The 15136-nt window shown below is 46.7% G+C and overlaps 1 protein-coding gene across 1 annotated transcript in view; it reads left to right on the top strand.

Moving 5' to 3' along the window:
* Window positions 1–14414, top strand: part of Mroh9 (maestro heat like repeat family member 9) — a 138502-nt gene extending 124088 nt beyond the window's left edge. The window contains exons 13-22 of the mRNA XM_077105069.1: window positions 244–386; window positions 1057–1194; window positions 2597–2717; window positions 4162–4299; window positions 5855–6031; window positions 7498–7650; window positions 7746–7862; window positions 8330–8432; window positions 12683–12745; window positions 14077–14414. Coding sequence (XP_076961184.1) covers window positions 244–386; window positions 1057–1194; window positions 2597–2717; window positions 4162–4299; window positions 5855–6031; window positions 7498–7650; window positions 7746–7862; window positions 8330–8432; window positions 12683–12745; window positions 14077–14414 — 1491 coding nt within the window. The remainder of the gene's footprint in view (window positions 1–243; window positions 387–1056; window positions 1195–2596; window positions 2718–4161; window positions 4300–5854; window positions 6032–7497; window positions 7651–7745; window positions 7863–8329; window positions 8433–12682; window positions 12746–14076) is intronic.
* The last annotated feature ends 722 nt before the right edge of the window (window positions 14415–15136 follow it).

The raw sequence follows: 15136 nt of genomic DNA, 5'->3' as shown, positions 1-15136 counted from the left end.
CAGGGGGCCTGGGTTATTGGTAGGACTCTTCTTCACGGCCACTGATGAAGGACCTCGGGACGTGGACCCTCCTGGAAGCCAGCTTGCTCCGTGCTGGTTTGGCAGCCAGTGACCGGTGCTCTGGCGCTCCTGGCTCTGCTGTTGCTGGGGGGACGGCAGGCAGCGGCTGCCTCCCTGGGGCGGGAGGTTGCAGAGTTCTGCCCTTCTCCCGGCCAAGACTCACTGGCCTCTCCCTCCCGACAGGCGTCGCAGGCCCTGTGCACGTTTCTGCCCGTGGGCTCTTACAAGAAGGCCGTGGCCCAGTTCTTCCCGCACCTCCTGTTGGCCCTCATGCTGCAGCTCTTCTACAGCAGCCAGCTGAGAGTGATGCCCCAGGACAGGCCGCTGTGAGAGCATTAAATGAGATGAGCGTCCAGCCCTGGGGCCCCGGGGGCTCCTGCCTCCTGCCGGTGCATTCACCGACTGCCCTGTCCTCTCCTCTGAAGGGCGCAGTACCTTCAGAGAAGCGCCACCAGAGGACCTAGGCAGGACCCCCCCCAGTGTGTGCATGTAGCGCCCACCAGGCCCCGGGACACTGTCCACTCCCGTTGCTCTGTGGGGGTGGGGTGAGGGAGGAGGGGGCAGCACTGCGTCCCAGCCCAGCTGTCAGCGGTTTGCCTTGTCTGGTGTGGACATCTAAACCAGGGGGCACCCTGAAACAGGAGCCGGTCCTTGATGGATGTCCCACTCCCTGCTCTTTAGGAGAACCACCCCAGCAGATGGAAACCTAGCCTATCTACTTACGGCATCCACCAAGGAAAGGGACACCTTCAGCAAGGTGTCACATTGTCCAGCATCTCTTACAAATAAGCCCATAAACTAGCAAGAGGTTCTGTGGGTAGCCCAGGATCTTGCGGCTAGGGTTTAACCTCCACCCCTTATACTGCTGAGATGACCGTGTGGGGTGACCTCCTGCCTCTGAATCATCCCCTTTCTCCAAACCCTGTCCTGCCTAAGATGGGGTGCGGGGCCAGGTCATGCATACTTGGTTATGTGAAGTTCGCTGTCCTTTACTAGCTATGCCCGGGACGCCCTGAGAGCTCTGCTGAACTCTTCCGGATTACAAGAGGTGGATGCTGCTCTGAAGAAAAAGAACTGCTGGAACCAGTTTTCCCAAGCACTGTATCACCAACTCGGGGTTCACCTCATTGCCAAGTAAGAAAGGGGGCGCCGTGTAGGAGGCTTGGTCTCTGGGCCACCTTCTCCACCTTCCTTCACGTAGGTCACAGAGAACACAGTTGGCATCTCCTTCAACGTCTAAATCTCTCCAAATGATCTGGATTGGCTCTGGATTCTTTTTCTTCAACTATTTTGAGGAGTTTTGGGGGGATATTTTCCCTATCCTTCTCTTTTACCTGATGATACCCAATTATCCTCTTTCCACAGAACAGGTTTCTCTTGCAGGTACCTTTCAGAGGACCAAAGGTAAGTCTGGTTTTTCCCTTCGGATGTTAGCCAATTCCTGCTCTTCAGGCACCAGATCTTTCTAGATGTGCTTTAAAGAGCTCCAGTAAAGACCTGTGTCCAATGAGCCAGATAAGTTTGGGAAAATGTGATAGAACGGAACTTTCAGTTTTCGTGTACTGGAAAGGTTGTTTTCTAGTTAGTCTTCCGTGAACAGCATGCTTAGGATTACAGGGATCAGCTTTTCTGATCAAGAATTAAGCTACGGTGCCTTGTCAACGTGACAGACCATTTGAAGTTGTGCCCAACCCAGAGAGGACAGCCTATGTGGTTCACGGGTGCCTTTAAAAATGGCCACTTGTTTGCACTTCCTGTGTAAGAGTGTAGCATCTCTACAAGTGGTCCCTAATTAAGTCACCCTGTCCTTAGTATCTTAGATCCTCTGACTCCAAGCTTGGTACAGACCAGCAGCAACAGCATTTTAACTGGGAGTTAAAATTCAGACTCTTGTATGAGCAAGTTCCCCGGCTGGTTTGAATGCACCTTAAAGTTTAAGGAAGCCAGTGTGGAGTCCTAACATGGAAACTCTGTCACGGCCCCTTCCTGATCCTGCGTCTACCAAGCTGATCCAGGCCCATGTGTCGGGACCACTGTGAGCCCAGCCAGTATCCAAGTGTCTGGAGGATGGCTTAGTGCGCCAGAGCTCGCCGCCTCTTCTCCTGAGCAGCCCAAGATGGGCCCCGACTCTCTCCTTCCTCACAGAATTAAAAGGAAGAGCTTGATTCGAAACCCCGTAGGTGACCTGGGTGGCTGTCTTGGATTGAGCTTTAGAGGCCTATTTCTTCTCCCTTTGGACAAGGACTGGATCTTGCACAGAAATAGCTCCTCCTGTTGGGTGGCCAAGGATGTGGGAGACGGGATAGAGGAGCCATGTCAGGAAGAAACGGCAGCAGGTCCAGGGTCCCTGGCTCTGCAGTCTGTAGAACCCGTGGGGGGGCTGCGGCCTCCCCTGGATTAGGGAACGGTGGGCAGTGTCTTGTCCTTCCCGCCTGCGAGCTGCAAGGCTGAGGGCAGAATCGTCTCTCCTCAATATCAGGATTGGCCGACGTGTGCCCTCCGTCTCTGCTCATCTGGGGCTTCTCCTCCTTTACAGAACCCTCAGTGAGTTCAACTTCCCACAGTTTCCAGAGACTTTACATTATTTCTACAAGATCTCCGTGGAAGGTCCTAGAAGGTCTGAAGACAATATCGTCACAATAATATTCTTCACTGAAGTGAGTTTCTAGGAGAGCTTGAGTGGCGTCTGGTACCTCCCCTGGTCCCCACCAAGCTGCCCGCAGCCTCTCCCCTCCACCCCTGCCCACTCCCACCAAGACGTAGGAGAACGGCGGGGAGTGGGCTGAGCAGGGCCCAGGGAGGGGAGCCACACCTGGATGAGGGAGGCCGCCCCGTTGATTTTAGCATTTCTTTAAACTTAAGTGACACGTCTGTTTCCAACTGTCAACATCATATAGTTATTATTTTTCACTGTTTTGTGTCGTCCTTATTATATGTCTGTCCGACTGCTGTGGTTTAGGATGTTGACCCACTAAGTGGAGGAGGGGTGTCTGGCAATTCCAGGGGCTCCTAGGCTTTCAGTTCCATGCCATGGACGCTAAATAAACGTCTTGCTCTAGGGAAGTGGTGGACACTTCTGATGAGGTGTGTAATTTGGAGGAAAGCTTTCTGGAAGATTGTGGAAGGAAAGCCTGCCCCCTCCCTCTCACCTGCTCTTGCTGTACCATTTCCTTCCAGTTTTCTCCTGTTTTTCCTGTACACTTTACCTATCTGAGCAATGTTTGAAATTCTTCCATGAAAATTGTGTGTTTTTAAAGCTGTCATTGCATATCTTAAGAGATTTTTAAAAATACACATATTTGAGTGGCTGTTTTAGGTGCAAGATGGCTTATGATAATCACGTCTTTGGGGAAAACTGGCTGTTACAAACTAAACCTCCTCAACTTGGCCCCCAGGTCCCTCCTGCCTCCTGTCCTCCCTGCCCCCTACCCTATGGCTGCTCATTTAAAAGGTGCTCAGTCACACCCTGCCTCATCAACCTCAGGGCCTTAGTACTGATCACCATCCCTGGAAGTGTCTTCTTCAAACACTTTATCCAGCTAATGCCAACTCGGCCTTCACGTCTAAATCTAAATATCACTCTTCATTCTAAATCAAATTTTCATCATATTCGAAATCCAGTACCCGGTGAATGTTCTCGCAGCATCTGCCAGCTCTCCTTCCTAGTCCTGGCCTCAGCTCACAACTTGGCTCCTTCTTTGGAACAGTGTCTAGTATTGTCTTGCAGGGCACCAGCCTCTCGGCTCATCCATAACTCACAGGGTCGTGGGCCGGGACTCTTTTGCTCACCAGGCCGTTTACAGGCATCAGCTGTTGGCAACAGCCCGGGTCAAAAAAACTCCACCCTGTGGGTGAGTCTTAAATGGGTCATTCAGTTTCCAATGACGAAGAGAAGCCATGAAAACAAAGCAAAGCATCTGTGAGTTACTCTAGTCGCTGTCCCCGTCCCCTCTTCTGTGAGCACCCAAACGTGTAGGGGAATACACACAAGCTCTTGGCGTTTGGTTCTGGTTTGCTGAAAATGTCTTGATTTGACGCCAGGCAGAAATCATACCACAGCTGACCGGACTCATCATTAACTTATTAACTCTTTTCTTTCAGCTTCTGAATAACTTCTTCAAGGACCCATTCCCAGAAGAATTTATGGTCCTCTACAAAAACTGGATCAACGACTCCAACCCTGTGGTCAGCAAGTTGAGTCTCCAGAAGGTCGCCAACATGGCCCCCGTCATCAATGAGGTACCTGGGGGGTTTGTGTCCCCCGCACCGCCAAAATCGCAATTGGGTATTCCGATGCTGCTCGAGATCTTTATGATAAAACATCGATATTGTTTCAGTTTCTGTAAACCACAGCACACACAGTATTTTTTTTTTCAATAAGAATACTGAGTTAAAAGAGGAGAATATAAGCCAACTTAGGGGCTTTAACACCTTATTTATAAGTTTTCCATAAAATCATTCATTGTCCTCGGAATTCATCACCCGTGGCCTCCAGGAACACCCCTCTTCCAGTCTACACCACAGACTCCTCAGCAAGTTTCCCTCCGGCGCCCACGGTGCACTCACCCAGTCCCAGCTGGGGAGCACTCGGCTTCTCCTTCCACGCCTCACCCTCTCTGCCGCCTGCCCCAGGCACATTTTTCTCCTTTCCCAACCGTCAGCTCAAGGTGGACCTCACTGAATGGCCTCATCCCGTCTCAGAGCCAAACCCCCCACGAGCACTGCCTCATGTCACGGGCCCCAGATCCTGGGGACCCACCCCACCCTGTGGAATCAGGAATTCTGGGTTGAGGACCTTCAGTCTGTGTGTTAAAAGAATCTTCGGTTGATCCTAACACAGGTTAAAGTTGAGAGTCACCGTCTGGCCTGGTTCCCCCTGAATCAGACGAAAGCCCTCCAGTCCCTGGAACCTAAGCCTGCCTCCGGGTTCTGCAATTCCAAACTCCAACGGGTCTTGTACCACGCGGAGACTGCAGATGCTGCGTGACTCATTGTTGATTTAAGAATGAGCCTAATAATAAGTAATAATTAATAATATAACTAACAGTGATGACTCCATTACCTATTCAGCATAGTCTCCAAAAGCTCAAGGCCTGTCCGTAAACACCGCTTTTGCATTTAGAACGGCATGAGCCATGATCTGTTCGCTTTAAATAAATCACGCAAGTGATCAGATTTATCGGCAGCGAACCTTCTTTTAGGAAGCATCAAGTCCTTCATTGCTTGGTCCAGAGCTCTGGCCAATGTCATTGACGAAATGGGGGCTCTGTGTCCAGAATAGCGAGAAGAGTGAAATGGAAGTACTGCAGTGATCTGGGCTCAGGTTTCCCTGCTGTTGACCAAGCCCAGTGTTCCAGCTGGATAGTGGCCTCCACCACTCAGGGGTGTAGAAAATAGTCAACTGTCACCAAAATAACCGGGAATCCATCACTTCGTAGTATTACCTTTGGTTTTATTTAATGCTAGACTAATACAATTTAACTTTTAATAATGACTTTTTAAAAAATATTTTTAGTTGTCCATGACCTTTATTTTTTATTTATGTATATGTGGTGCTGAGGATTGAACTCAGTGCCTCGCACATGCTAGGCAAGTGCTCCACCATGAGCCACCACCCCAGCCCCGACTTTTAATAATGATGTTTTAAAAATAATAGGCCACAAAATTTTTGGCAACTTGACAAGTGACTCTTTCGAGCTAGGGCCAGCAGGCCAGACTGAGACGTGCAAACCAAACACTAGCTCTAATCTCCTCCAGTTCCCAAATCCCACCATCTTCCTCCTTTCACATGCAGATAGAAAATGTCTGCAGCCTACTGACATCCATCCTGGAAGCCTTCCATTCCAAGGAACACACCGTTGTCATCCGGGCCTTGCTCACCCTCCGGAAACTTCTATGCAAACTGGACAGGGTGATCTACTCCTCACTGTGCACCAAAATCGCTTCCAGCTACTGTCCTCTGATGGATCACGTGAGTTAGGTGGAGAAGTGAGTAGAGGAGCCGGAGGTTGTGGGGTTCAGCGGAAGCCCCAGTGGAGCAGCCTGTCATAGCCTGGCCTCACCAGCAGGCGGCAGCCTTCCCCTTAGAGCCAGCTTTTCTTCTCCAGGCATGAGTATTTGTGGGACTCTTTTATTTAATTATTTTTTAACTACACTGTGATAATCTAGAAAAGTTTGTCCCTAAGGAAGGAGAATCAAAGAACAGTCTCTGACCATGGGTGAAAGAAGACGGTAACTTAGTGGTGTCCATACTAGAAGATGATAATTCCTCAATACTAGAAGAGAAGATTTTATTTTTTTAAATAGTTTCTGACTCTGGCAGAGATTTTTCTCTTCTAGAGTCTTCATAATGCAGTCAGCTCCTACTTGGTCAGCTGTATGCCCGTAGGTGAGGCACTCCCATCGCTATTGATTCACAATTCCGCAAAGTCCTCCAGCCTTGGACACAGCCTGGGTAAATGATCCCCATTTATACAGACTATTCCAGTTTATATTTTGAGGACACGATTAAATACTACATGTCTTCCTAAATTTAAGAAATTCACTTTTTACACAAGACTTTTTTTAACACCATCTGAATTCTGGTAAGTAAAACTTTTCATGTTTTTTTTTTAACCAGTTTCAATATTTTCCCCAGTTAAAGCATAACTGACAAATGAAAATTACATACATTATTTTTGTCCAATATGACATTTTGATATATGCACACACTGTTAAATGATTAAATCAAGCTAACCAATATAATCCATCTTTTCACATCATTTTTTTTTTATGGTGAGAACATTTTAAGATCTAATCTCTTTGCAAGTTTCAAGTACAAAATGCATTATGGTTGACCATAGTCAACGTGCTATACATTATTAACACTCCAAAATTTATTCATCCGTCTAACTGAAGCTTCAGACCCTCTAATGAACACGTCTTGCATTCCTCCACCCCAGTCGCCTCCAGCTCCTGGTGACCACTGTTCCACTCTGTGTGATGAGTTTGACTCCCTCAGGGTGTGTGTGTGAGGACAGCAGGCAGGGATTGTCTGTCTCTGCTGTGCCTAGCCGAGTTCACGCCATATAGTGTCCTCTGGGGTCAGTTGTATTTTTGCAATGATTTTCTTCTTTATTATGACTAAGAGTACTTGTGGGGCAGAGGGGAGGTGCACACTCACACGTGTGGCCTTTATCCATTCTTCCATTAGTGGGCATTAGGTCAATTCTACATCTTGGCTATGGTCAATAATGGGTAAGTAAATCTTACGTTAAAACCAAAAGAAGAGCTTTGTAGACAAGATCTTTCCTAAAAATAAATAATAATTTCATACATTTGAATATACGAATATAGGCATATAAAATAGATAGATAAGTAGATCGTGCTGATTGAAGACAGCAGTGGTACCAGTGTGCTCAGATGAGGCCCTTTCTCTTTCCCGCATGCACCTTGCAGAGCAATGGGGGTATTCGGAGCATGGCCATCCGACACTTTGGTGAGTTGCTGAAGGATATGAGTCAGTACACCTGGATGCTCAACCCTTTGGCCCTTGGAGCCTTGGTGCCCCTGATCCTGTTTTTGGAGGACAAGGAGATAAGAGTCTCAAAAGTAAGACTTTTTTCCCCCTTAATTTTGCAGAAAATCACAATGTTTTATGCAACCACAAAAGAAGAGATCTTTAGGGACCTTTTTGTATCTCACAGGCATGTAAATACACATTAAGAATCTGTGCCTCACAACTGAGGTGGCCCACACCAGTTTTTCTCAAAGATGAAAATTACAACTTTGAGCTGGTGGTGCTCAACATCTGTAACCAACTTGTAAGTAGCCCTTCCCTTTTCCACCGTTCAGACCCACAGACAGAAGGGAAGGACCGCACAAAGTGACGAAATGGGGGAGGGCAGGGGGCGATCCTGAGGGAAGAATGTGAAGAAAACATAACAAGTAAGTGTGATTGTGGCCAGGCTCGGGATGGCCGAAAACTAGAATTCTCCGCTTCCTCTTCTTCTTGGAGTTCCTTTGCCATCCCTCGTGGCCTGGTCCTCTGAAAACCGAGTGGGCAGTGGAGACCCGTGGGGTGGCAGAGAGCTCAGCACAGGTGGGTTCCCGCATCACACTGTGAACTGCTCAACACCTTCCAGAGAGTGTGTCACACAGAGGAAGCCCCAGGCTTCGCTGGTGCTGATAGAGTGGGAGCAGTCGGTGTCCTCTGTCTTGAAGCCTCTCTGAAGGGAGAAAAATGTCTTTTCATCAATTGAGAGATGGTTCTTTCCCTTTTTATTCTTAGGTTGCTTCTCACGAGAGCTACATTACAGATTTAATATCTGATACCTTAGGGTTCCTGGGGAGCTCCCGGCCATACCTGAGGAGAGGATCGGTTATTTTAGTAGGTAAATAAATTTGATTCTTTTTCTTGTCTTTCAAGGTACAGAGGAGTCTAGCAGTGTAAGTCTGCATTAAGTCACACATCCACCTGTGACGGTGCCATCTGTGATGAACAGAGGCTAATACATGAGCTGAGAGCAGAGGTGCCTTTGTAATGCAGTTAGCGTCTGTCTGGTCAAATGTTTGCACTGAATGCATTCAACAGGGCGACTTCAAATTTTAAGACAGAGACCCATCACAGCTCATCCTTCCTTTCACTGCCTGAAAGTCACTGTCCAAAGAACAGTATTAAAACCTGCACCAACCAACGCCATCGTCAGCAAGCCTTGGACATCTGCAGCCACCAACTACAACAACGAGGAAGAGCTTTGCTGAGGAAAGTAGAGGCAGGTGGATGGAGTCCAGCCAGACTCCAGAGGGGACAGCGGAAGCCCCAGGGGTGGTCAGCTTGAGGGAGGGAGGGCTTCTGAAGGGATGGAGAGAAGAAGATGAGAGAGGAAGAGAGATGGGAAGAGGAAAGACGGAAGGAAGGATGGACAGAGGGGAGGGGGGACATCTAAACCTGAACTTTGGAATGTGTGTAGTACACCTGTGAAGAAAACTTGCAGACATTACTGAAGGACACAAAGCTTGAATAAAGAGAAGGGTATAAATCATGTCTCGGAAAGACAAAACCAAAACAAAAAAATGGATGAAGCCAGGCGTGGTGGAGCAGGCCTGTAATCTCAGCAGCTCAGGAGGCTGAGGCAGGAGGATCCCGAGTTCAAAGCCAGCCTCAGCAAAAGCGAGGCGCTAAGCAACTCAGTGAGACCTTGTCTCTAAATAAAATACAAAATAGGGCTGGGGGTGTGGCTCAGGGGTCAAGTGGCCCTTCGGTTAATCCCTGGTACCACCCCCCAAAAAAATGTATGAATTCTTTCCTAAATTTATACATGGAACCATGCTAATTAAAGCACCAATAGAATTTCTCTTGTTTAAACTAGCATGCTGATTCTCAAACTAAGTGGAAAAGTAGGCATGAAAGAATGAGGAGGGGGAACTGGCCCCACCAAACCGCAGGCAATGATCAGACAGATGAAAGCAACAGGACGCTGTGCAGACAGCCCAATGCATGCAGCATTTTAGAAAGTGAATGGTGGGCTTCTTAGATGATGTGGGACACCTGGTAAGCCACTGGGAATTTTTTGAATTATTTTATTCATTTTTAACTTTTTACATTAAATAAATTCCATATGATCAAAGGGTCAAATGCTAAAAAAAAATCAACTCATAATTATAAATAAAACAAGATTAAAACAATTCGGAATATCTGCCTTAAAGTCGTGGAAGAAGGAAGAGTTTTCTAAGTAAAAGTCTAAACCTAGCAGCCATAACAGAAGATTGTTAACTATATGACAATCTTGGTGAGGCAAAACCAGTAGAAACCAAGTTAAAAGCCAAATTGAGGTAAAATATTTATACTTATCATAGATAAAGGGTGAATGCTCATTATCAAAGGAATTCTTACAAATCCATTACACAACCAATTCAGTAGAAAAATTGGCAAAGAATATATGAAAAATACATATATTTGGCACTTATATATGACCTTTCACAGTTTTACACATACAGTAAAGCAAATTGAATGGTGAAATGGTTCCGACCATGAGGTTAATGAAAATCAAAAGTTTTTTACTAGCTGAATACTCTGGTAACATCTGTAATTTCAGCTACTAGGGAGGCTGAGGCAGGAGGATCACAAGTTGGAAGCCAGCCTCAGCAACTTAGTGAGATTCTGTCTCCAAATAAAAAGTAAAAAGAGCTGAAGATGTAGCTCAGTGGTGGAGTGCCCCTGGGTTCAATCCCCAATCCTGAAGGAAAGAAAAAAAGTTTTATACTATACATTTTGGCCAGGTGGCAAGAACAGAGCAATCACACTAGTGACACTGTAAATTGCTACTTTCTCTAAGGAGGGCTATTTGAAATACAGAAAATCCACATCTTCATACAATAGCTTATATTTAACCAAAATTAGCCAGTCTCATAGAAATGCTTTCAATCGGAAGGAAAAAAAACCACAGAAGTGGAATCCAGGATGCGTAGCTGTTGAAGATATTATAGTTTAAAATACACATGACTAATATATTTGAATGATTAAATAATGAGATGGAATGCAGGACTCAATGGGTGGCATTCAGCAGCAAATTAGAAAGAAAGTAAAGGAGAATGAGAGAATTAAATATGTCACAGCAAAGGATTCAGCCCCAAGAGCAACGCTTAGAGAAATAAAAATGGAAAATGTGGAAAGAGCATGAGATACTATGAGACATAGAGAAAGCTTCGACGTTCATGTTACAGGAGGAGGAGGGAGAGAGCGAGGCAGAAGAAACCACCTGAAGAGATAAGGCCGTGAATGATCCAAAGCTGAAATAAAATATCTAAGTTTGAATAAAAGAAAATAAAACTTTCAACATTTCCACAAAAATGTTGGCATGTTTAGAACATTGGAGAGAATTCTTAAAAAATACTCATTAAACGAATTTATCAAAGTTTCTAGATACAGCACCAATACACGAAGATCAATTGGATATCGGTACACAAACAAATTGAAAAATTAAAATTTTGAATTATCAAATATAACTCCAAAAATATGAAATATATTAAGACTAAGAAAAGATGTGCAACACTGATACAGGAAAGCAGAAAACCACAAGAAGTTAAAAACAAACAACAACAACAAAAAAATCCCAGGTGAAGCGCTCTCTCCTGTTGGTGGATTGAAGGAAGACATGCGTCACAGTCTCCCCCAGCCCTCAACCTGGTCCTGAGCAGATCCTTACCTGGGGTTCGGAGGTGTGGGTGGAGCTGGAGGGCTGATCTAAACTTTATATGAAAAGTGAAAGGTCTGAGACCTGAGGGGAGCCAAAGCTGAAGGACTCATTCTCCTGGACATCGAGGCCTCTGGACACAAGGCAGTGAGGCAGGGAATGTCTCCGGGCTTTGGCGGGGAGTGAGATTCGGTACAAGCACTTTGGAAGACTGTTTGGCAGTAATTATTAAAGCTGAACATTAGTATCTCCATGACCAAGCAGCAATTCGAATTCATGCACGAGAATGTCCATAACACCGTTACTCACTGTAGCCCCAAACTGGAAACAGCACAAATGTCCACCATTGGCAGAAAAAAAAAAAAAAAAAGATGGCTGCATTCATAAGATAAAACACACAGTGGAGCACGCCTGTCAACCCCAGCAACTCAGGAGGCCGAGGCGGAGGACGTCAAGTTGGAGGCCAGCCTCGCAACTTAGCGAGATCCTGTCTCAAAATAAAAAGGGCTGGGCATGATAAAGTGCCCCCGGGTTCAATCCCCAGAGCTACTAAAAATAAATAGAAATAGAAAGATAGAACATCATCTAGCAGGGTTCAGTAAACTTTTTTGAAAACCCGATAGTAAGTATTTTAGGCTTTGAGTGCCACCGGATCTCCGTCGGAGGTACTCGGCTGTCATAAGGCAAACGCAGGTGGAGATGATGTGTAACCCGGAGCCGGGGTGCACAGTGTGTTTCAAGAAAACTGAGCTCTGCGTGTACCCATGGGAATGGACGGACCATGGCTGCATCAAAGACCGTGGGAATCCCAAGCTCAAGTGCAGCAAGAAGGCGGACCCCGAGAGCGTGCTCTGGAAGGTGCAGGAAGAAACTGCAAGGGGCTTGAGGAACGCCTCGGGGACTGTGGTGACCTGTGGGACACTGGTGACCTAGACTTGGGAAGATGAGTTAGCTGCAGAGTCACTCATTAACCCCGGTGTCTCGTCATCCCGCTTGTGGAACACCTGTGAACCTGACACCGAGCCACAAAGACCCCACTCAGGGTGACTGAGATAAATAGTTGTGTTTTTCAAGCTCTATTCTTAAAAAAAAAAAAAAAAAGTAATAATAGGTGAATGATTTCTGATGATACTTATTAATTTTTTAACGATAACAAATTATATAGGAAGTGCTAGATTCTGATTTAAATTAACACATCTGTGTCCATTTCATTAAAAAATTCACAGAATTGAAAACTTGGGTTTAAACTTGGGTCAACACAGGCATGTGTTTCAATAAATAGTTTGTAATAAATAGTTAAATAATAACCATTTGAAAGCACTAATAGATGATTGGAAGATCATCTGTAGATACTTTGCGTTAAGGAAAGCAAAGCTTGTAGCCAGGTAACAGCAGGGAATGCGCTTTCGTGATGTATTTTGGTGTAACTTTAATCCACTCTGTGCTAGGGTACTTGGCAAAGTTGGGTGCGTATTTACTACTCAAAGACGAAATCGAAGTCATGCTGGAGGGTAAGTACTGAGGTCATGAGGACACATCTATGCATAGGTCCAAATAAACTCTCCACTTGTGACTCTGGTCACATGAGTTCTACGTGAGGGTGCAACCTGCAACCTGACCACTCCCCCTGGAGCCCTTGGGAACTGCAGTGTTGGGGACTCCCTCACTCCTCCAACCAGCAAGTGCCTCTCCAGCCCCTCCTGAGCGCAGCGCTGTCCCAGCTTCTGGGCCCTCAGCAGCAGCAGCGACAACCACCAGCAAAGCCTCTTCCCTCCCAGCATTCCCACTTTAGTTGACGGTAACATCCGTCCCACTGGCAGAGGAGGGAATTCTAGCAGGGTCCTGTTGTTCTCCCACGATGTCTGGGTCTTAGCCTCTCCCCCTCTTAGCCTCTGTTGCCTCTTTAGGTCAGAATTAATTACTAGCAGGTGAGTTAGAAAATAGGGAGCTGCCTTCATTCCTTCCTTTACAAATAAAAAAAAGGAGGCTTTATGTTTCAGAGCATTTTTAGGCTCACCTACGAAGTTGAGCTGCAGGTACAGAGGTGCCCCATCACGTCCTCCACTGTCAGCATGCCCCAGCGGGTCCCACATTTCTCACTCCCCATGAATTTATGCTGTCACCTCCTCTCACCCCGCTGGCTCACTAGGGGGCGCTCTCGTTCATTCAGCGGCACCAGGATTCTCCCTTGGTCTCTCTTACCACCTCTTTCCTCTCTCTCCTCCTGCTCCTTCTTCCCATCCTTTCTTTTCTAAAGGTCCCTCCTTATTCTGCTTCTTTTATTAAGAAATGAAATCATCATTCCCCACTTCCTGCTGTCGCAGAGGACCCCATTAGCATTTTGCTATACGTGTTATCCCAAATATTTTTTAAAACATACATGCCATTGCATATTTAGTGTTTACAATTATCATAACTTTTTTCACCTACTCATGTGTCAAACACCTCCCATGCCAAGGAACATGTGCCCATCTCATCTTGTTAAAATGTGTACATTATTTCATTTTATGGTAACCTTAACTTTTAAGCAGCTCCTAGGGTCTAATCATGTAGCTGAATAGCAAACACTTTTCATGATTATGATCAATACAATGTGTGTACATGAGCTTCATGAATCTATGTTGATGCTACCAAGCACATAATAGAAGCTCAATAGACATTTAGTGAATATTTCCGTTTTTCTTTTAATGAGATGCTATTCATCTCCCTCAAGATGAGGGAGAGTGAGAAGAGGGAGCGGGCAGGAAGGAGACTGTGGAGGGCAGCGGGGTTGCTGAGGGCTGGAGCTTCTTGGCCTCTGAGAGAGAGCTGCTTCAAACCAAGTGCCCTTTTACTGTTGCAGTTATTGAAAAAACAGTCCGGGATGAAGACCCGGTGATTCGGGAGTTAGCAAAAAAAACCCGTGATATTTTTAGGGAAATAGCCCACACGATGACCTCCTCAACTATCAAACAAACCTTCCGAAGATGGTTTAAGTTCATCTACACCAGAAAATCGAAGCCTCTTTACAACTGGCCCAAGGACTACACCCACACCCCTGTAGATCCCACGAAAGGCAATAAGGAGGGCTTCGTGGAAGAGCAGGAGGAAGAGGAGGAGGAGATTCTGATCCAGAGCTACAGGTGCGAGGCCATCTTGGAGCAGGCCGCGGAGGACGAGTCAGATTTCCCTTCCCTCTGAACCCCCTGAGCCCATCGTAGGTGCTGCTCTGGAGGAGTGGAAGCTGTCACTGCCCCTTCTTAATCCCGATTAAAGAAGCCTGGAAAGCCGGTGCTTGTCTGCGTCTGACTCCCTGGAAACCCAGTCCCTCCTCAGTCTCGGTGGCACCGGTTCTAGTGACCTCCCCTGTGTCAAAGTCTGTGATGCTCAAGTACAGGACACAATAATGGCCGGGTGGCTGCACAGAATGTGCACACATCCCGCCATGGGTGTGGAACCACCTCTGATTACACGCAGCTCTCTGATTACATGTAAATGCCACATAAACAGCTGGAACGGTGTTCTTTAGGAAATCGGCACCAGATAAAAAGTTCAGGATGTGTCAGTACAGGTGCGGGGTCTCTCCAGTCTCAACAGAGCCTGCCCCCACGGTGTGGCACCACGAAGATGGAGGTGGGCTGTTTAAGTGAAGGGTTTGTTGAGAGGCTGTTGGAACTTGTTTCAGCATTGACCGAGCACCTTGTGCATGCCACATCTGTGCTGGGCAGTGGGGACACTTGGATGATATGAATGAGGCTCCTCAGAGCAGGTCATGCAGCGTGGTCCTCTGTGTCTTGCTGGGAGGAAGGCCACCTGGGGCACCCTTCACGAACCAGCAGCTGGCCTTGAAGGGAAAGGGGAAGGGGAGGAGCAAGTGGCTCCAATGGATCCTGAGGCAGAGGGTGACGGGAAGCTGAGGAGCC

The sequence above is a fragment of the Callospermophilus lateralis genome, chromosome 13, assembly GCF_048772815.1.
Source record: "Callospermophilus lateralis isolate mCalLat2 chromosome 13, mCalLat2.hap1, whole genome shotgun sequence".
Taxonomy (NCBI): Eukaryota; Metazoa; Chordata; class Mammalia; order Rodentia; family Sciuridae; genus Callospermophilus; species Callospermophilus lateralis.
This window is presented reverse-complemented; position numbering and strand designations above follow the sequence as displayed.